At 39.7% G+C, this 23,132-nt stretch overlaps 1 protein-coding gene across 1 annotated transcript; it reads left to right on the plus strand.

Annotated features, from left to right (window-relative positions):
- Positions 1 to 14,815: 14,815 nt before the first annotated feature.
- MC5R (melanocortin 5 receptor) lies at positions 14,816 to 19,490 on the plus strand. The gene is made up of 2 exons (XM_008630081.2): positions 14,816 to 15,075; positions 15,917 to 19,490. The coding sequence occupies exon 2, from the start codon at positions 15,999 to 16,001 to the stop codon at positions 16,974 to 16,976; it is 978 nt and encodes a 325-aa protein (XP_008628303.1). The 5' UTR covers positions 14,816 to 15,075; positions 15,917 to 15,998; the 3' UTR covers positions 16,977 to 19,490.
- The last annotated feature ends 3,642 nt before the right edge of the window (positions 19,491 to 23,132 follow it).

The raw sequence follows: 23,132 nt of genomic DNA on the forward strand, positions 1-23,132 counted from the left end.
AATAGCAGGGGCTGGGAATTTCCAAGGATGCTACAGAGAGCCTTTGGTTCAAAAGAAATGATGATTTTTTTTGTCTCTAGCCTTTCTAGGCTCCTTTTAAAATTTTGACTTCTGACTGTTTTCAGTAGGGTGCAGGGTGGAAAATACTGTGAAGAGAGTAAAGTTTTGTTACAGACCTCTGGGAAGCAGGAGTAGATGGCAACTGGGACTCATTGTATGCTGTGTTTAGAGGTATCATTGCCCTTTCCAGTCTTTGATGTTACCAAAGAAACCCGTGTGAAACACTGCTGCAATCACAACTTCTTGTGCTGGAGGTGGCCTATTTTTGTTACTCTCAGTATGTTTGGCTTGTTGGTGGAGTCACTATACCTTCTTTCAGGAGGGAGGTTAACAATCTAAGGAAGTGGTTTGTAACTGTGGTTTTTTTTCCCATCAGCCTGCACAATTATTCCATCAAGCTCAGTTCAACATTTTTCCATCAGCCTGCACAATTATTCCATCAATTCCAGTTCACAGTTCAGCTTGTTCCTTGGTGTTGATTTTGCACAGATGGGATGTAATCAGAATGCAGGCTCATCATATGGTCATATTAATTCTGGTGGTCATGCAGATGTGAATGTTGAACACACGATTTGTCCTCTTTTGGCACTTACCTTTGTCTCTTTGCCAAGTGGTATCACATGTCTGTAGATGTGTGGAGATAAAACCAGTGACGCTTAACTTGGGGGCATCAGGATGTTATGGGGGCACCAGGATATAAGGTATTCTTTTCATTCAGTCTCCTCTTTGTCGGCCCAAGACCAGGGCCAGGTTTCCTCATAGCAGCTTTGCATCAGAGTTCCACACAGCTTGAATCCAAGGCTGCATTCTGCTACGACAGGGTAATTCTTTTCTTGTGTCCAGGATCACCCTGACAAAAACTGCTGAGCAATCCAGAGCACTAACAGGCGGAGCATACTTTTCCAAGATTGTTGTTATTAAGTGAGGGAGAAAAAGTCCTTTGTGACCTGTGTGTAGCCTTGTGAGCTGGTAATGCCCATCCTAGTAAAATTTAGGCACTCTATTATTCACAGAAATTGATATTTTTATTGGACTTTTTAAAAAAATTGAAGGTGTGTGTTTTATGATGCTGACTACATAATCAAATGCAGAGTTTTAGACATCTGCAGTCTCACTCTTAAAACTGAATAATGCTGAGGAACAGCTTTAAAAGTATATCTGTCCCTTGCTACCAGAAAGAGGAAAGAGAAAGTGCTAGTATGGGGTCTGGCTGGGATGGAGTTGCTATTATCCTGAAAGATGATAGAGAAGGGTGGACAAAGGATTAATTAAAGTGTACTAAAACCTTATAGTTCAGGTTTTTCTTAAAGGTAGAAATTCAGTGTCTGGTTGTACAATTAGGCTGTGGTAGTAAAGCATTATAATACATATTCTAGGTTTGGATGAGGGTATTTCTAAGTAAATGCTGTAATGCTTTAAGTATTCTAAATTATTTTACTATAATCCCTCTTCTACACAGGCTGAACTCAGAGGGCATTATCTTACTCTTTATTATAAAAGAGTTAGTTGCATTGCCCAGTGGGCTTGCAATCAGCATACATGCCAAAATAATAGATGGGATAGCACAAAGAGTACCTAGACACATCAGTACTGCCAAATTCTACAGGAATTATGAAGAAATCAAATATGGAAAGTACGTGTACAGGGTCTTGCTGGGTTTGACAGGCTGGTAGAGACAAGACTCTTGGTCAGGTGTGAGAAGTATGACACTGATTATGTGGATGATTATGATTAGGTTTATAGCTAATACAGTATTTAAATATTGTCAGTGCAGTATCTAATAGAAGCAGGTCTAGAGGATTATAATACAAGCAGGTTTGGCTGGAAATGTACAGTTTTACAGTCTTTGGCCTTGCAGAATGCACAAACAAAGCACCTATGGAGATACTGTAGGATTTTATTTCTGTATGTGATCAGACCTCAGAACTTTTACTCACTCATCTAAAAGTGAGTGTTCCCCACCTTCAGGCTGGATGTACCCTGCAGACATCCCTGTCAAGGGAAATATCCACCAGAAGCTGCCTGCAACCTTGGGAGACCAGTTTGTCCAGTTGTCCCAGTGTCCAGTAGCACTTTATAACATTTGCAGGCAGATGTGTACCAAAGTCAATCACCATCCTCACAGCTCCCCCATCTCTCATTCATTATGCTCTCCCCATGCATAATGAATGTCTTCATTATGCAACCATCCAGACAGTTCCTTCTCACTTGATGTTCTTAGGATGCATCACACTGCCCATCAGAGACAGAGACAGCAAGGGGGTGTGTGTAGGACAAAAAAAAAAGCTTCAGTGTCTTTCATTGCTGTCACACTGGGATGGAGCTCATATCAGTGAGGCTGTGCTTTGCACTTGTGACAAAACCAGTGTTGATAATACACCATTGTTTCGGCCACAGCTGAGCAGTGCTATCCCAGCACCAGGGCTTTCTTTCCAAACCGCTCCTGCAAAGGCCAGTAGGCTGGGGGTAGGCAAGGGGTGTGAGGGGACACAGCTGGGAGAGCTGACCCCAGCTGACCAAAGGGATGTCCCATGCCATATGATATCACGCTCAACAGTACAAGCTGGGGGAAAGGAGGAAGAAAGGAAGACATTTGTGGTAGTCCTGATCATTATGGCGCTTAACTTCCCAAATAATAATCATGGATGCTGGGACCCACCTTTCCTGTGAGGGGCTGAACATCTGGCTGCCAATGGGAAGTGATGAATGAATTCTTCTTTTTGCTTTGCCTGTGGGCAACACTCTTGCTTTTCTTATTAAAATGTCATTATCTTGATCAACCAATCTTTTAACTTTCCTGATATTTTGTCCAGGTACCACAGCACAGGGGTGTAGTGCAAGTGTCAGGCTGGATTTTTCATTGCTAGTCAGGCCCAACCCACCACAGTACAACAAAACTGAATTTTAAGAAGTTACTGAGTTTAGAAATTATGTTTTAAGGCACCTTACTAAAAAGAATATTAACAGGTCTGATTTTTGAAAGATGACCTGTTTGGCAGTCCTTGAAAATTGGACCCTCTTAAAATCCTGCAAGAAATAATGAGTATATAAAGCCACTTCCATTAGCTGCTAAATTTATTTGTGCACATGGTTATTTGAACAGCAGTGTTTACCACGAAGCAAGAGTAACCTGATAGCAAGCTGAGCAAATTTGGAAGTCTGTAAGTTACAAAGCTAAGAGATTTCTGGTGGCTAGCTTTATATTATGTGTTTGTGCTCCACTCACTGAGTAGTAATACGTGATTTTTCACTGCTTCTGCAGGCATCTCCTCTCAAGTATGTGTAATAATTACAGTGATCTACTTCATCACAGCTACACAGCAGAAGATTTTGCCTCCTGGAGACCCAATTAAACACTTGTGGCATATAGTGAAGATTCTGTTTACAAGTGCATTACTTTAAGTTTCAAAATTTGGTGGCTGTGCAATTAGTGTAATGAAGTGACAAGCTGGAGTGCAGCATGATTATGACTCTTGTTTTTGTGGAGGCAATTAACAGTGGATGGGAAAGGTGCTAATTACTGTAGCTGTTTGAAATGTACCACTTAGTTTCTCGCCTTTGGTAAGTTTAGAGAAGAACCTAGATGTGTTTTCGGCAGTTTGGTAATGTAGGTTCAATGCTAACTTCAGTGATGTAGGCAGTTCTGTAGCAAATTCGTCCATGATACCTCTTTACTCATTGCTGTTCCAACTTCAAGAATAGACTTTTTTTCACTGCTGACTTTGTAAGAAGCAGTTTTTTGACGAGACTGGGATCACTTCTTATTACATGTTCAGAAAGAAACAAAGACAACTAAGAGAAAAAAGAAGTAGCCAATTATGTATTCTTTTACATTTATATATTCACCATAAGTTGCTGAGCAGAAAATCACTGCATTGTTGTGTTGGTTTTGGCTGGAATAGAGTTAATTTTCTTCATAGTAGTAGGCATGGGGACATGTTTTGAATGTATGTCGAAACAGTCTGGTAATTCAGGGACATTTTCACTGTTGCTGAGCGGCACTTGCATGGGGTCAAGGCCTTTTCTGCTTCTCCTACCACCTTGTCAGCAAGGAGGATGGGGGAGAGAAAAGGACCTGTAAGGGGACACAGCTGGGAAAGCTGACCACAGCTGACCAAAGGGATGTGGTGAATAACCTTGGGAAGTGGTGAATGAATTCCTTGTTCTGCTTTGCTTGTATGTGTGGATTTTGCTTTCCCTATTAAACTGTCTTTATCTCAACCCATGAGTTTTCTCACTTTTATTCTCTTGGTTCTCTCCCCTGTCCTGCTGGGAACAGGCAGCTGTGTGATGCTTAGTTGCCAACTGGAGCCAAACCCCAAAAATTGTATAATCTAAAATGAAGATGAGGAAGAAGTTCTGTATTGCTTCTTCAACACCAGTAAAACAAACAACAATTGAAGAGAATAACTGATTGTACAATTCTACACTGTAATAATGGCAGCCACACATACTCAAGGATATCAAACCTTACCAAAACTTCAATGTGGTTTTGAGTAACTTTCCATGACTTTTTCCAAGGCAACTTCCAGTACCTTCTGTGGGTAAAATACTGCTGTGGTGACCTTTAATAATGGTGAAGAAACAGAGAGAGGCAAATGGGGTGAATTTCTGGACAAGGCTTTGCTCAGACCTGAAAGTCACAGCAACCTGTTCAGTGCAATATTTGGCTTCCACCTGTTTGAATCTGTTCCGTGAAACTTATTGTTTCCTAATCTGTGGTCAAAATGCCCTTGAAGAGAAAAAGTCGTATTAGAAAACAAATTGGTTTGAACTACTTATGGCCAAATTTACTATTATTGCTTTAAAGATTGGGCAGGATGCTCCTGTGAAAGCTGAAAGATGGAGTTTTCATTAAAGCTGTGCCTTGCTGATATTCTGAGAGCGCCCACTGCTTTCTCTGAAATCAGTCAGTATTTCTGTGTGTGAGGATAGATCACTGTGCTTTCTCTGCCGCTAACAGTTGAACTAGACATGCTAATAATTCCCAACTTAAAGCAAATGTAATTAAAAGGTATGTCTATCTTCCATTGCTCAGAAAATTTTGTCTTAAAATATTCTAAATATTTTTTACTGGATTTTAGTAGTAAAATCCCAGTGTGACTTTTGTGATTTTAAAAGGTAACAAATTACTTCAATCTTGTATACTTAAACTTTTCTCCTGACTGAAAGCAAATAGTAGAATTTCATCTAATAGGAAACCTGGAATTTCCAAAATACTATTAGTTTATTGATGCTGTTACTAAGAAACAAACCCACACATCTTGTGGATCAAGCAGAGGGCACTGGCTTCCCAAATGCTAATTGAAACAGAAACAATTAATGAAGTAACATTTTAACTTGGACTAATAAAAGAAATCTGGGGGCAGTGGAATGTATTTCTATGGGTTCCTTTAACTTCTCACCCCTGACAGAGAAAGGTAGGCAACATTTTAGTTACTGTGTACTACCTGGGGTTTCCTGCCAGTTCCACTGTCTGAGCATTTTCTCTAGCCCCCTGCAATAATCAGCCCTCAACATATGTGTCTGCTCCTGGCATAGATACAATACTTTACCTCGTATCACCTCACATGTGGTGCATAAATTGAAAAAAATAGAAAAAAGTAACTGTAGCAGCAGTCAGACAACAGTGAAAAGCTGTTGTCATTAACTCCAGAACTCTGACTTTCAAATTCAGTGGTAATGTTTGTTTGTCTGTTTTTTGAAATTTTTTTCCCCAGATGCAAGCCTGGACTGTATTGTAGCAGAAACTTTTTCGCCACAGCTCTTCCCCTCTGCTCTAGAACCACAGGCTGATGCTCACTTTCTCACCCACAGCACTGGATGGTATAGTGGGTGATATAACCTGGCTGCATCTCTGCCCTGTCCTGTTTTTCGACAGGCACTGACATGAAAATCCACTCCTCACTGAGCTTCACCTCCTGCATGTCTCACACAGCAACCTAATCTCATGTGAATAAGCAAACCCTTTGGCTGCCAGCATGAGGTACTTCAAAGAAGCATTAATTAATAACAATATTGGGGTTTTTTTGTGCAAATAAGCCAAGTGCCGTTAGTACCAAAAGAAAAAAGTTCACACGAAAAGGTATTTAGACGTAACTGCTGTTTTCAGGGCGAAATACCAGAGCACACCTTTTCTAAAAAGGAAAAAATACTTCAGCATCAGACCTAAAAGAAGGTTTCTGTAGCCCCCAACAAGGGCAGAGAATGTCTTGTTGACATAATTGCCCTGCTTTTTTTTGAGGCAGCAAATAAAAAATCCTGCTGTCATTTCTCCTCTAAGAGGTTGTGTGTGAGGATCCAAGTGCTCAGTTTCACCCTGGGCTTACATTTACACACATGTTTAGCGTTTGTGCCATCAGTTACATGACAGTGGTACAGCTTCTTGCTGGAGGTGTAGTTGTACTGCTCAGACCATTTACAGATGCAAAAAGACAGATATTATACACAGAAACATCTCTACCAGCTCAAGTACAACTAGGTGTGCCAGGTGAAACTGTCCTGGAAAGATGTCACATCTCTAATTGATATTGCATTTCTAAAATAGATGATGGAAGCTGAAATGGAATTTGATCTTCCTGTCATGACTGTATGCATTCCCAGCCTTAAAGGCTTTCGAATATTATTTACAGCTTGGTGTTCCAGCTCTCGCTCCTGCTCTGCCATCGCTTACTTGGCAAGTGTCCCGGGACAGGGAGAGAAGCTAGAGCTGGTCTTTTTAACCTTTGTGCTCCATCTGACAAGCTTTTTATCATGGTTACACTGAGTTTGGGATTGTAGGTAGAATAAATACAGCATCAGGCTGCATTTGAGCCCTGTAAACATGGCCTTGAGCAGTGAAGGAGAAACCTACCACTCGCTGAACTGCCTTGGGGCCCAAGCTCTCACTTAGGGCCTCCATTGCAGGCCCCCTTGGAGTCAGGAGCTTCAACTCCAAGCCTCCCACTTTCTAAGGAATAAGAGTTGTTCATCCAAGAGACTGCTGTAGGAGATGCTATTTAGTTGAGGCTATACCAAAGTGAGCTCTCTGGATAGGGAAGAGGATCAAACAAGTGTAAGTCACGATCTCTTCATAGCAGCCAGTCATTAGGACCCTCCTCTGAGATGGGAGAAGCTGGTATTATTGGCCTTCTTCCCTGGACGACGTGTTTTATCAGCACTGGATTAGAAAAAGCAACAAACCTCAGACCACTCAACTCTTCTTCCTCTTAAATAAGTATATGGTCTTTCAGGCAGCTAAATGCTGTGATTTGTTCCGGGTCAGGAGAGGAGGAACGCAGGTATCATTGTCATCCTTCTGTTGGGGGTGGTCACCTCATTGCCCTCATCTGCTAATTGGCTCCCTCAGCTAATCTGAGTGAGCTCTCCCCCTTATTAATGGGCTGTGCTTTGGTAGATACAAAAAGCATTTGCCATGCATCTGTATTCCTGCAAACATGTACTTTGTTAGCAAACACATCAACAAGTAAGGTCAATTGTATTCATTTTATTTGTTTGTGAGAAGCATTTAAAGTAGCAGAGTAGTTTTGGTGTCTAAGGATGTGGTTTTGCAGAGATTTCCTTTGGTGGAGTTAGTCATTAAGTCAATACTTAATGACCCAAACATATGTCCTAAATCTCAAAAGTAATAATCATTCTGCTGTTAAAGAAAATCTGTTCTGAAGCGTCATTTGGAAAAAAACAAATCAATGGTTTTGTAGGTCCACTTCAAGAAACACAAATAATCAAAAGTTAAGAATAAAATAAAAAATGGGCTTGCCGAATAGAAAAAAAATTTGGGACAGGGCTAAAAGATAAAGATCCAGTGTATTTTGGTTTTATTGGCTGTGTGTAGTGAACACATATTCACATGGAAAAAGCCTTATTAACACAATTATAAGTAGTTGGCACATTAGCCTGCAACATTAAAATTGGCAAGAATCTCAGCTGGAAAGGATGTAGGAGCTGCAGTTGGAAATGGCAGTAAAGCTAATGTTCTGATCCTCTGTTAGGAATCTGGCTGTGATGCAAAGCTCTGATGCAATAAGGCTCATTCAGCTGGTTCATATTTCTCTATACAATTTTGATAGCTTAACTGACAGTGTCATGCTTTAGGGCAGTGCTTATTGCTTGTCCACCCCATTCTAACTCTGTGACAGGGCAGGCACTGATCATCCCATTGTAGGGCATAAACTCTACACTCTGTGCTAAATCCAGCACAAACCATCAGGATAAAAAAAAATATATCTCTTCTACAGAATCAGGAGTCCTGAACTTCTCACTGCATCCTCTAACTTGTAGAGGATATTGCTTCTCAAGCAATTCCCATGGCCTTCTTGTTATTCTCTGGCACTTCATGAACCTGCTGTGATAATCTCAAAATAATTTAAAGAGACTCTTCTTGCATCTAGTTACTGATAAATTTATTACCTTTTAGAAGGACTAATGAAGATGAGGTGGAAATTTCATTAGTTGATTAAATTATCTCTCTTATAAATTCTGTAATAGTAAATTTCATTTGCCTTTGTATTTTAATTACTTGTATTATTTATAACTGAGAAGCACTGCAATTTTTTCCTAGTCTTGCTTAGTCTGCTGAAAATAGAATTTTGTAAATCTGAAAAAGAAGACTATGTGTTACTGTTTTGGTTTCTCATGGCTGCGATCACTGCATTAGTAACAATTTTAACTCAGCATCAAAAACATGACTTTATTGAAAACCTCAAATTAACTGAACATGCTCAAAGAGATAACTGATTTTCTCTAGTTTCTTTCTCACTGTGTATTAAGACAAAGCTCCAACTGTCCTACTGCTAAGCCCGAATTTGTGTTGTATGGGGAAATATACTTTGTGTTTCCAGTTTTTCAGAAGTGCTGGTATCATTGAACTTGATAATGTTGGTCCTGCAGGTCAATATTAATTCTGTTCATAACACTGAGATGTATAGTGAGCAAGTTTCTTTCTCGTTGCTGGAAATGAGGCTCCTTTTGTTTCATCTTTGAATAAGACCCTGTGAACTTGCTCTTCCTGAAAATTTATTCTCTGGAGAAAAGTCAGGAGACTTACAAGTTCTCTTTGTCCTGATTGTTCTAATTAATCTAAATCTTTGGATTAATTTATCCCTTTCCCATGAATAAAAGTATTTGCATATATATAAATTTACTACACAGCTATTACTTTGCTTGAACTTTTGTTTTTTCCCTGGAAAGGTTAACTCTTTGCTACAAATTTGTGCATCTGTAAGTCTTCAGGCTTTAGTTGTTCCCTGCTGGCTTTCATGGAATTTTTCATATGAGCTTATCATTGACAGACCAGGACGTATTAACAAAATATACTTGGTTTTAGGAGTCAGAGCCATGTTCTGTAGCTGTATGTGACATTAATGATACTGAACTACTTTCCTTTCTGCAAGTCTCTTTGCTTCTGGCTAACATAATTTACGTTTACCTTTTTAATTTTGACAACTTTCTTTTCAGCCATAGCAATACTCCACCCTTTCACTCTTTAGCAGGTGAATGCTAGAAGGAAAAGAATTCCAACTTCTGAAATAATGTTGCTTATTTTCTTCTGTTAGGATACAATGATTTAAAAAAAAATCCTGACATAACAACATACTGTTTATTTTAGCAAGCCTTTATTGCCATAAAGATCGGAAAACGTAGTGTAGTAAGGGACTGACAGAAAAAAATTGAGTTCTGAGCTAAATGGCTATTATTTAATTCTCATTTTTGGTGCACTTAGACACCTCATTAAATAGGCAGTAGCTGCATTTTTTGCCAACATGAACAGAGAGTGAGGAAAGAACCTATATATCAGTACAGAGATGTTAGATGAGCACTGAACACTACTGCTAAAGAGACAAATGTTGATGTTGTTGCCAGGGTGTTCTAGAAAATCGCCTGTGTAGCATGTGGACCCACGCTCAGGTATCACGGGCATCGAATCAGAGACGTTTGCACTTGCCTCAACAGGAGCAGCCTGCACACATTGCTGCAGCTGCAGTTCTCTGTGTGTGGAAATGTCTCTTTGTGAGATAGAGAATTAAGGATTATTCCCACTGTGCATCTCCTTGAGGTTTTCCTTCAGCTGCTTTGTTACCTTTCCATATTCGTGCTGTGCTAAAATGCCAACACCTGACTAGAGAGAGAGCACAGGCCAAAGAGACACGGAGCTGTCAAGGCTCTCTGCTCAAACCAAGCAGCCAGGCCAGGATGGGGAGGGCAGAGCTCCCAGGGGAGGGTTCATGCTCTGCTCCTGTGCTTATCTGGCAGAAAGGAAGATAGAAGTGAGCAGCTTTTCAAGGGATCTCTTTATACCAGTAGTTTATGAAAAAAGCAGAAATCAGAATTTTGTCACTCATTCTGAGGAAGGCATGCCTCTTTATAACCAAATAAAGTAGATTTGAGCATATACTTTGTACTAAAATAAAGTGGGGAAGGAAAATTTAAGCACAGTGCACTGTGTTTGGAAGGTTTGTTCTTTGCTAGTAGGACCCTGCATTTTTGTCTCTTGTATTTCAGACTGTTCTCGTCTGCTCATCCCTAGAATCTGTTGAGGTTCTTTAAAGGGTTTCACATTAGTCTGGGGTCTCAACCAGTCCTCCCAGAAAGAACTATCAAATCAGCACCTGCTGGCTTGTTTGTTTTATCTTTATCCCAGTCTGTTTCTAGATTATGGAATTACCTCTGTTTTCTGTCAGAAAGTTTCTACAGCTTCGCCCTGGTTATCTGTGCCTTGTGGAGACTGCAGCTGGCACTTCTGAATGATTCACCAGGTCTATACCACTGACCCATCCTCTAACAAACTGCTAGGGGGTGATTCATTACTGGAATTGGCTCCAATTAGTGGCAGATAAAAATGATGGTTACTAAACCTCTTATTACTCTTTTACAGTTTTGGAGGCTAGGTACAACGTCATCCATTTTAGGCTATTGCGATATATCTTTCTTAAATGCCTTTTGTACTGTACTGCATCTTTCTACTCTAATGCAAGAAGCACCACTGACAGGTAGTAACTGAGAGTGGCCAGAGACTATCTCAAACCCTTCTGAAGGACTCAGATGAAAGGGTTGATGGTCAAAAGTGCTAGTGCAGTCATCCTAAGTAGGATCATGACTGATCCTACTCTTCAACAGGGCACAGATTGCTTGATATTTTGATGCAGTTTTTCAGTCTTTTTTTTCTTTCCATAAAAAAACCCAAACAGATGTTGATTTGAAGATTAGGACCATGATGTGAAAGAAAGTATTCACTATGCCACTGCTTAACTGCAATGCCTTTTAGGCTTTCAGACATCCCCGGGACAGGCAAGGGGATTGAAATACTGACAGTATTTTTTATTTAAGGACAAGAAGTAATGACACTTTTTTTTTGAAATCTCAATTAATTGACTGCATTTACTAAAGGCTAACTGGCTGATAATGCAGAGGAGCTAACAGTGGGGACCTTGATGGGGCTCGGACAAGGCTACTCAGTACAGGGGCCAAGATAAATAGTTTTCTCAGTCTGAGAAATTAGAGAACATTTGTTATGTGATTTGAATGCAGAGAAGGCCATGGTCTTCCCTTTTGGTTCATCCACAGGTTATCTCTTAGAACAGTCTGGAAGGATCCTCTGTGGCTTTGAAATATTATGCTAATGACAGCATAGGCAAGAATTAGACAGAAGAGGGATTTTGTGAATAGGCCAAGAGCACCAATCCCAGTTATGTTATGCGGAACAAAGGTATTTTCATCAAATAGATAAAAAGAGCTACAGAAGGACACTGGAATTGAATTGCTTAAATGTACTAATACTAGACAAGTTTGGTAAATTTTTACTAACACCACTAACACGCTTCTCTGAACCTGTTAAGATTAGCACAGACTAATACTAGAATGCATCTCAGTGTAACCGGTTCTTCTACAGAAACTTCTTTGGGGGCATGTTCTTCCATTGGCCTCATTTATCCATTTATTGCTAAAATCAGTATCTTGCTGTCATTAAGGTGGCATGCAATTCCCTGCTGGTTTTGATATGATGTAACTTGCCCTATGTGTCAGTGTAGTTCCAGTGGATGTGCAGGGCGAAGGGAAGCTCTGGCAGGGATTGCTGGTGGTGCTGATGGCAGGCAGGGCCCGGCTGTTTCTGCCAGTGACATTGTCATGGCTCCCAGTCTGGTTGCTGATGAAGCCTAAGAGGCAGATATGTATCTGGAGTGGCTTCTGCTCTCTCTCATTGCTTCAAAATTGAAAAGAATGGCATGGGACAGAGACAGGCCCTGGCATTTCTTTTTCTGCTGGAATCCTGTTTTCCTTCTTTCTTCTATTCACCGACATCTTTCTGTAGCATTTTCACTCTCTTTTCCTGGAACCCAAAGAAATTTCTTGGTCGAGGGAGCTGAACATTGAGATCATGAACATCTGAAAGACAAGCCTATTCACTCAGGAGTCCTGCTGTTCACTCAGGAGTCCAGCTGTTCTTGGATTCTTCCCAAGAGAATGCAAATATCTGCTCCCATACACCTTTACTTCAAATTTTTATCTCACTTGCCTGCCTCCACTCGCTGCTGTTTGGGTGTCCCTTCAGTTACTTGCTTGTCAAGCTATAACACTAAAGAGTTGTTTACTGTAGTTGTTTACTGCATATAATGTTAAAACTCTCTTTTTTGGAGGGTGGGGAGAGGGGAAGTATTTTTTTCATTTCATCCTCTAACATAAAAAAATGCATCTATACCACTACCCGGTTTCCAGACAGGTAATTGTTCTGCAAGCTTTGTAAATAAGGGAGGTTTTTTTTGTGTAGCATAGACACTTGTACCAAGGTTTACACTTGCAGCGTCTGGCTTGTGGAACAAGAATCCAAATGCTGATTCACAATATCTATGTAAGAAACTTGGTATTGCTCTAAGGAATAATAGCCAAACCATCCAGTCTGATGTGTGATTTAATTCCTGCAAGTGGCTGGTTTACTGAGCCCTACTAGGTACACTGAAAACTTTCGTAAAGGCAGCTAAGCTGGTCTGCAAAGAACTTTTTAAAACAACATACAGAGGAATTTGTAAATGGAAAGAACAGAATTTAGCAAGAGAATGTGATATAAAACAAAACCCAGATTGGGATACTGCAGGAGAAGTAATTGGAAGTGGAAAGAGTACAATGTCTGCACAGTTCTTGCTAGATATAAGAGCACCGGAACAAGTAAAATTTTACTGCTAGGTATCTGATTTCCAGGATCTGCAATGGGAAAATCAAAAGCTATGCAAAAGATAACCAAAGTTAACTAAGGTAAGTTAACTAAAAACATGCTTTACATTAAAGAACAGAAAGAGATCTTTCTCTATTCTTTTCTTTTGGCCATAGGAAAGAACTATGGGCTCAGAATTGGCACATAGACAGGTGAGATACAGCAGGGAGTGTGTGTGTTCACTAGCTGGCATTATCCACTCAGATTTAACAGCTGCAGTCGAGCACAGTTTGTGACCTCTAGTCTGTGATAACCTAAATCCTCTTTCCAGTACTGGGGAGAAGGAATAGGCAAATTTAGTCTCCTAAATATAACTGCATAATGCTAGAAGAGCCATTCTACTCAAAATAATAAAAAATGCTTTTCACTGTCACCCTTGGTGCAGGGACTATTTGTACTTAAAAATATTTCATACAATGGCCCAGGTGTTTCTGCATCCCTAGAGTGAAGGATTAGAGTGAAGCCAGTGGTAACAATAGAGAAACCTCCTGTGGAATATAGAAATTGGAAATAGGGATTTATCTGCTTTGCAATGATAAACCTTAGCTGAACACTGAAAACACAAAAGTGGCACACGATATAACAATAAAGTAAGTGTTTGTTGGTGGTGATTCTTTAAGAAAAATGCTGTAGGTTAAAAATAAGCATTTGAAACAGTTATATACCATGAAAAAACTTCAACCCACTAAGTTTTGGAAAAGTGGTGATTTGGAGAAGCAGAGACTTCCTATTTCAAGTTAACTTCAAATCCCGCATGGTATTTGACTGTCTGGTTAGCAGCTAAGACGAAGGGCATCTGGCAGTGTCAGGAAGGCATGTGCTTTGCATTGCCCAGCCTGCACCTGGAAGCAGAGACCATTTGTTAAAGACTTGAACTGATTTTGCCACCTTTTGGGTAAGGCCCAGAAGAGCATTGGCTGCCTGACTGTTAGACCCACAGAGGAACTTCAGCCACTGGAATACAGAGCACTGAGTTTAACAGCTCTTAGGCCCCAGGGGAATTCACATCCATCTCGGGGAGCCCGGGCTCCTGGCATGATACACTGTCTGCTCCTTCCATTTCTGCATTGAAATCTCTATTCTAGCAAGGGGTACAGAACACAGCAGCTTATTTGTCCAATTTTTAAAATACAAATTATTTCATTGTATTTTCTATTAATGGCATGGTGGCTTTGACTGTATATTCTCTAAGTTTTGTAACAGTGGGGTTCTTATTTCTGAAAAAAATCCCAACAGAGCTGAATATAAGAAAAATGCTTATAGCAGTAACAAGCCTCCCACTTCAACAACAGTCCTCTCTCCTCTTTTAGAGTACTGTTGCAGCATGAACTTATTGTCAGTGTACTAGAAACAGCAAAGAAAACAAACAAAAAAAGGGAAGGAGCATGTCTAGTACATTTTCTCCTTTGTTATTATAGAAAGCTCATAATGAACGTCAGATTAGAATCACTGTTCAGTTAGAAAGAGAGGGGAAGGCCACTAGATGGTGGTAAAAACCCAAACCTGTGCTACGAGATCTGTGGAAAAAGGAGTCCAGAGGGGCAAAGAAGGGGAGGAGGAGCCACAGTCTGAGTATTGAAGTCATTATTGCTTGGAGTCTATAAAAAGGCAGTTGCACAGTAAGTAATTTGTACGTGGTCAGCTTTGACTCTATGGATTTGCTAATTCCTTTCCCTCTATTTTTTTTCATCTTTCCCCACCAAGGAGTTCCCAGCCCCAGATGTCAGGGGGGCTGAAACTTCAGCTCTCTGGAGGAAAGGTTGCAGACGATGAAGAGGAAGAGCAGCTGAAGGAGCGGCTCTGGTAAACAGGTATGGTTAATTCTTGATTGAAAATGAAAAGCTGCTTTTAAAACTGAAAATTGTTTAGCATGATATACTTTGAATTTTATTTGCAACAAGTCACTGACAATCAGCTCTAAGTATTCCCTTTACTAAAAAATGCAATGACTTACAACTTTCCCTGAATATAGTCATTACCAGAAAACCATTGAATAAAATATTCTTGATTTGGAAGAGAAAACTTCTTTTATAATAGAATTCTACCCACACTGATTCTGTAACCTTAGTGTATCCTGAAATGCATGGATTTTCCTTGGTTAGGTGTTTAATACCATACTTTTAAATGAGCATGTTAATATTGCACAGATAAGCTGTTTATAATGTAGTTCATGCCAGCTTAAATGTACAAAGTTCAGGAAAGCATTTAAATCTTTTACTGGAAATGTTCAGTTCTTTATTGTGTCAATAATCAAAACTTCTTTATTTTGTATTCGAGTGAGCGGTTTCTGCTGGACTTAATACTACATCCTCCTGCACTTCTGGGGTCTGAGAGCTGGGGCTGGGAAAACTGTATTTTGTCCTTTTTTCAGCAGAATTTCCACGACATTCTGGAGAAGCATTCCAGGGTACCAAATAGAATAAATAGAACTATGAATGAAGAGTGCATGAATCTTATCATTAGTTTGTGATTTTAATTTTCCAGTAAGGATGGGTAGAAAATCCCTGAGCCAACCAAAGTTTAATTTAGAATCAGCACAGGAATGTGGTATGGAAGAGGTGGGACACGTACAAGCCAAATTAAATAGAAATGGGTGGTATTTATGTTGTCAACTTCTGCCTGTGATCTTCATGCTACATTTTTTTTTGGCAGGATCTTCTGCCTTTTGGAAAATGCATTCACCACACTCCTTGGCAAGCCACTCAGAAGGAACAGAACGTGTCAGATCCCAGAGATGAACACGTCCTCTCAATTCTATGTTTCTGAACTAAACCTGAGTGCCTTCGGTAGCAACTTCACTGTGCCTACTGCAAAGAGCAAGTCATTGCCATGTGAGCAAGTGGTCATCGCAGCTGAGGTGTTCCTAACTCTGGGCATTGTAAGCCTCCTTGAAAACATCTTAGTTATATCTGCAATAGTTAAGAACAAGAACTTGCACTCACCCATGTATTTTTTTGTTTGCAGTTTAGCAGTGGCTGACATGCTGGTTAGTGTGTCTAATGCTTGGGAGACCATAACCATATACTTAATAAACAATAGACACATCGTTATGGAAGATGCCTTTGTCCGTCACATAGACAATGTCTTTGATTCCATGATCTGCATATCTGTGGTGGCTTCCATGTGCAGTTTGCTGGCTATAGCAGTAGACAGATATATCACTATCTTCTATGCCCTGCGTTATCACAACATCATGACAGTGAAAAGATCAGGGCTTATTATTGCATGCATCTGGACCTTTTGCACGGGCTGTGGCATTATCTTCATTCTTTACTATGAATCAACTTACGTGGTCATTTGCCTCATCACTGTGTTTTTCACCATGTTGTTCCTCATGGTCTCACTGTACATCCATATGTTCCTCCTGGCTCGTACTCACGTGAAGAAAATTGCTGCTTTGCCTGGGTACAACTCTGTCCGTCAAAGAACCAGCATGAAAGGAGCCATCACTCTGACTATGCTTCTTGGCATCTTCATTGTTTGCTGGGCTCCATTCTTTCTTCACCTCATCCTGATGATCTCCTGCCCTCAAAACCTCTACTGTGTTTGCTTCATGTCACACTTCAACATGTACCTCATTCTCATTATGTGCAACTCGGTGATCGACCCCTTGATCTACGCCTTTCGTAGCCAGGAAATGAGGAAGACCTTCAAAGAGATAATTTGTTGCTATAGCCTGAGAATGCTCTGTGGGTTATCAAACAAGTATTAAGATAACAAAACCAAACCAAGAAAGAGAATGGAAAGGCAACACCTTTCTGCATCCTGTAATTCTGGTGAAATGCCTATGGAACATTTTCTGCATTCAACTGCCATGATTCCTGCAGCAATCAGAAGCAAGTTTTTAACATGTGATTTTACATTTCTTTCCCTCCACACACCTCTCTCATGCTGGTGGTTGGAGCTGCTCAGTGCACCTGTATTATGGGGATAAAGAATATTTTGAATCTCATTTACCCTATTGAAGATTGGATTTTATAGGAGGATTATACAGGGAAAACCTTAATTTTCCTTCTGCTAAATGCAATGAGTGAGATCTACCATGTGAATGAACACATCAGCCTCTCAATGTGTGTTTCTTTTGATGTTATTTATCTCTCTAGATAATATATATATATATATATATGTATATATATATATTTCTGTCTCTAGATAAAAACAAGCATGGCTTATTTTGATGCCCAGAATTAACAAGGGGTTTTTTTGCTATTTCCTTCTGAAGACATATAATCAGAGAAGTAGCTCCAATTATCAAGCTTCACATACCTTGGTCAGCAGTTATGATCAACATACATGCACATATCAGCAGTTTTGTATTCCAGTCATAACTGTTACTGTCATACAATATGTATTATGTAAGAGGCCAATGTTACCATGAGATTTTCCAGGCTGGATACAGCACTTTGTCATATATGACTATATGTGTTCAAATCACTGTGAAGCAAGATGTACCACAGGTGGATTTTAAGGCTAAATATGAAGACTGAGCTGATTCTAGTTTGTCTGTGTTCTTTATTTACCAGGGCTAGGGAAGCAAAGGGTACACGGCCTCTGGATATTCATGTAATGTTTTGTGGAGATGGAAAGACTGAGTGAGTGGCTGCCTTTGTGTAGACATTAGAAAAGCGTTTTGGCTGTGAAGAACTTTTGTGTCTGTAGATTGCATCTTTCAAGCTGGGAGAGACAAAACAAGTTTGATAATCAAAAGGCATGGCAGTCAGTGGCAAAGAAAGGATTTCAAAACATCAGCCGCATGTCTCTGTATAACAGAGTCCTGACTTTTGCTCCCCAAACAAACAGTTTTCATCTTTGTTGAGAGGATTCTAAGCTGAAACCCTCATGCCTTTTGTAGGAGTAGCTTGCGTCTAGTCATGCTTTCATAAAGCTGTGGTTCTGCAACAGCTGTGTAAAGTGCAAAATACTGGGCTTACAAAAGAGGGAGGAAGTGCAACTGTGGTATTTCTTGATGACCATGGATGGTGCCTATCTTGCACTGTGATGTAAGTCATGAAAAGATTTCAAGTGGTGGTAAACTATGGACTAGATATCTGAAAATATCTTGAAAAAATGAACTCTTCCTTCTGAAATCTGGAAGAATAATGCTTGTTATACTTGGTTTATACGTGTTGTAAGTCTTGTTTATCAACAGAAGGTTTATGATTTATTCCATGAGCGTTAGGTTATACTTTCAAGGTGAAAGTCCTGAATGGGTTTTAGGGAATTATTTTGCCATAAGGGTGGTCAAACGTGTATGGGTGCTCAGTGGTTGTGAAAACTCCATTCTTAGAGATATTTAGAACTTGACTGGACACAGCCCTGAATAATCTGCGCTAAATTGAAAGCTGACTCTAACTTTGAAGCTGGCCCTATTTTGAAGCACTAGGAGTAAATTACCTCCACAGATGCCTTCCAACTCAAGTTATTCAGTAATTCTATGACACAGTTTGCATATTATGCTAAAATTATATTTTTCCCCTCCTAATTTTAGTTCTTGTGTAAGAAAAATTGCAAAGTATTCTCCTCCACACACTTAGAGCCTGCTTTGTGTCTTCATTTGCTTAGGAGGTTTCTGAGAGGAGAAATAAGGTGCACCTTTAGCACCAGAGTTATAAATTTTGTCTGCTTAAATTTTATTATTCCTCCAGCTCAGACATATCTCCCTCTGACATGAATGGAAATGTTATTCTCAGTGGAGATACCTTATTATGCTGACTGATATGATGGTTATATCAGTGCACTAGGTGCTGGAGTCTTCCTTCAGCTATATCTGAAAATGGGATTTCAGAGAATGTTTGTGGTCAGTAGTGAGAATCTTGCCTTGTTTCAGTCCATCTCTTAATCCTATTCATAAATATCCCCTAAATATTGGCTCTTGCAACTATGAATGGAAATTACAAAAAGAGACAGTTCCACTGCACAGTGAAAGGCACCAGCTGATGTAAATAAATCATTAAATCTTCACTGGGTATTGCAAATAAGACAGTTGTGTACATAACTGTAAATCGGCTAAGGGGAAACCAAAACTGTAATAGCTTTTGGTATTTTCTTGAATTGTATATTATTCTTTTTTTTTTTTTTTTTTTTTTTTTTTTTTTTTTTTTTTTTTTATTTTTATTTTTTTTTTTTTTTTTTTTTTTTTTTTTTTTTTTGCTTTGTTTGAAGTTTGTTTGATGTATAAACACAGACATATGAAGAAACTATTAAACTGGATTGCTGGAAACCCCTACATTTCTGGTTATTCATTGTAACATTTCTGCTACGTTATAGATTATTCACAGAGGGAATATTGCATTACAGACTTTCATGTCTCATTTAAACAGATGCCTTCTTAAGAATTCTGAATGAGAGTTACAGACTAATACCGTGTACTTACATTCATACCTATGTTCCCCTGGGTGTCAGCAGCACATCTTCATGATAAGCTTTACAGGTGGGGAGCTGAAACAACCTGAAAGTGAAATGAAAGTATTTTCAAAACAGGCTGTTTACACTCTAGGAATGAATATAAAATACATATCGCTGGGAGACAATGACAAGCTTTAATATGTTTCTTTCTCTGGTTTAGCTGCAGAATAAAAGGAATATTTAGCATACTGTCACTTCTGACAGAGCCTGGAAAACACAAAGTGTTGTGATAGACTGGGACAAGCCAGCATTGCGTAAGGAGGTAATTTGCTGTCAGAGGACAGTCATGAAAAAATTAGTTGCTAGACTGTTGTTGCACCATGTTCCTGCAGTTAATGACACTACTCTTGCTTATCCAGCCAGTCATTTACAGTTTAGCTTTAGTCACTGGAAAAAAAAACCTCAAATCACACTATTTCTGTCCCAGAGCTCCAAAACTAATTTCTATTGTCCGCTGTTGCTTTGATGACAGAACACTTCACTGCTTCTAACTCGTGTGTCGCAATTTAAAAGTTCTTAAAAAGCAATTATTCTGATCTCACTCCTGTTGCAGGTGAGATAAACTTCTACAAAGTCATCTGCATTTTAAGCAGATTAATATCAGGGAGAATATTAAAAGAAAAAATCTGAATCTTTTCTCCATGCTGAGGCCACAATAAGATTCTAGGAAGTACTAGTTTCCCAAGAGCCGTAGCATCTCCTCTAACACAAAACATTTATAACTGGATAGAGCAAAGAAGTTGCTTATGATCCTGGGCTTCATGATCCTGCTTCCCAAATGGGCACAAATCTGTCACAGAAAACTCTAACTGTTGCGTACCAATGCCTCTGAGTCTGGGCTGGGAGGGATGATTGCTTTCAGATCTGCAACCTACTGGTCTTCACTCTGTGCAACCAGTGTCCAGCAGTCTACTTATGTAGGAACCCTTTTGAGAGTGGGTTGCACATTCATTCCCACTGCTTAGGCTTTTTCCCTCAGAAAATCTTCTCAGAATGTCTCTCTGGAGACTTCTCTGAATGTCTCTCTGGAGACTTGTGTTTTTTGTGACTCCTGTGCAAGTAAGTGCAGAAACCACAGCAATTTCCTGCACACACAAACTTTAAGAAGGCAGAAAAGGTTTAAAATCTTTGGGAAAACAACTCCCTCACATAGCCTGCTCTCTGAAAACTCCAAGGACTTTTCTACTCCAAAGTCTTGTTGGGGATTGTCCTGCCTGTCTTGGAGCAAATCCTTCGGTTGCTCATCAGCTTCTCGCACAGAAGACCAACTCATGGTGACCACTGCTGTGTTCAGGAATTGCAAAGGATGGTCCTAGTCTTCAGCTGTGTTGGTTGGTTTCATGTACTGTGCCCTTCCTGTTAGGCAGGGTGGGTGAAGAAGATATGGGAACATGGATGGGGAAATGGGGATCCTCACATGAGGAACAGAAAGTCATACAGGCTGTGGTGGAGCTGCCTGCATAAGACTCTCTGCTAGTTTATCTCCAGGTGAGATGTTTTCCCTCCTTTTCTAATCTTATCCTGTGTTACAACCTGAGCTGTGTGTATCTTGGATTCACCCGTTCTTCATACAGAACAGAAGAGTCTGAGGTGTATGTGCGTGTGTCTATACTTACATACAGGTCTACATGAGCTCTTACTCCCAAATATAAAGTACAATCCCAGATGATATCAACAGACGAAATGTATATGAGGATGTATAGTTCCTTTTCCTCTAACCTTCCTGCTCTTTGTCATTCAGTTATTTGTTACACTGCTTTCCAATCTGCAGCGTGTTTCTCATGTGTTTCCTCTACATGTGAACAAACTAGCAACAGTCAAAATCTGAAGTAGAAGGAAAAAACCTCAAGTATTTTTTGCATTTTGAGGTGTTGAAAATTATAGCAGATCAGTGTGACAGAACAAAGAGTTCCCCCAGCACCTGTTAAACTAAAGATCTAGTAAATCTGTTAAATTCTTATGGTCCCTAAACATTATTCCCACAACAGTTTCTTCTTGAGCAGCTTGCCTAAAAAAGTCCTTAGAAGGCATGACGCTGTGCTGAGCACCGAGACGGAAGGGTTTTCATCAAAATAAAGGGCAGCTCTTTAGGGACATTATGTAAAATCTGGACTTGTGTCTAGTAATCCTCTGGAATACCAGCAGAGCTTACAGCAAGCTCTGGTTTAGGGACCTCTTGGGCAGGAGGTTGTATTTACAGATTTGTGACTGATAGCTCTAAATGAACATGGCTTACACAAATTTATCTAATCATTTTTGGATCTCTTTATGTTAATCTGCAACATCTTGTTTCACAAGTTAGATGTGTGAGTGGAAAAATGATTTTTCTTCTGTTATAAAACATCTACTTTTAAGTTTTCTTCAATGCTCTATAGTCCTTACATTGTAAAGAAAAGAAATAATTAGTCCCCATGTTGTAAAGAAAAAAAATAACTAGTCCCCATTCATTTTCCCTGCGCCATTCATTATCCTACTCCCTTATATTCTTCTATGAATCTTATTTTTTCCAGCTAAGAATCCTGACCCATTGAATCTCTACTGTTATATTCATACCTTGTTGTCATCATGTTGTTTTCCTAGACCTATTATATTGTTTTTTGCTCAGAGGGGAACAGATAAGCAAATAATAATCCAGATCTAGATGAAAACTACATTTCCACAGTGCCAGATGCTGCTCTTTTGTTGTCTATGCAGTAAGTAACAAAATACTTTCATTTAGTATAACACGCTCCATAATTTGGAAAATTTCAATATCTCTAAAATGCTCACAGGAACAAATGTTCCCTGTTCTCTAAATAAGCTTTCATTTTTTATGGTAAGGACATGCAAAACTTATGCTAAAAAATACATTGCTTAGGAGTGTTTCTGTCTTTCCAGGACCAAGTATATGCCTTGGCTGTGTCCTATCTCTGTAGCAGAACTTACCTGCTGGACACAGCTTTCATTTCCCTGCCTCTGATGGGATGGGAGCCTGGCCACAGAGACTGGAAGGGCCTTGTGTCCTAGCCATGCTCTGCGTGGCTGAGGATCAGGGATCCCAAGTTCAGACACAAACTTCTCCTGGAAGTTCATAATTTCCTTGATAAGTGTGGTAAGAATGTAACTTGCACAGCTACCTCCAGATGGTGATTCATCACTCCCCTCCTTTCAATTAGGCTGGTTTTACACCTGATTAAAGCATGATGAGAAATGGAATGATCAGCTTTGTAGGTTGGCTCCAGATGATTTAAAAAGGCATCAAATGAAATTTTGATGCTCTGTTGCATAAATACCTTAATTAACAGTAACAAAACAAAAACCCACAAAGAATATGAGATTAATTTTTCTCTCTAGTTTGCCAGTTTTTAACAGGACACAATTGCTTTTGACAGGCAATAAGTAAAGTTGCCCATGAATTAGCTTTTTCACTGTTATTTTTCACAGAAATTTTGTGCCTACTTCACCTACCCAGAAAATATAACCC

The sequence above is a fragment of the Corvus brachyrhynchos genome, unplaced genomic scaffold, assembly GCF_000691975.1.
Source record: "Corvus brachyrhynchos isolate BGI_N302 unplaced genomic scaffold, ASM69197v1 scaffold331, whole genome shotgun sequence".
Classification (NCBI taxonomy): domain Eukaryota; kingdom Metazoa; phylum Chordata; class Aves; order Passeriformes; family Corvidae; genus Corvus; species Corvus brachyrhynchos.

Bases quoted from the DNA above. Each gene is read 5' to 3' on its own strand.
- MC5R (XM_008630081.2), top strand. From the start codon at position 15,999: ATGAACACGTCCTCTCAATTCTATGTTTCTGAACTAAACCTGAGTGCC.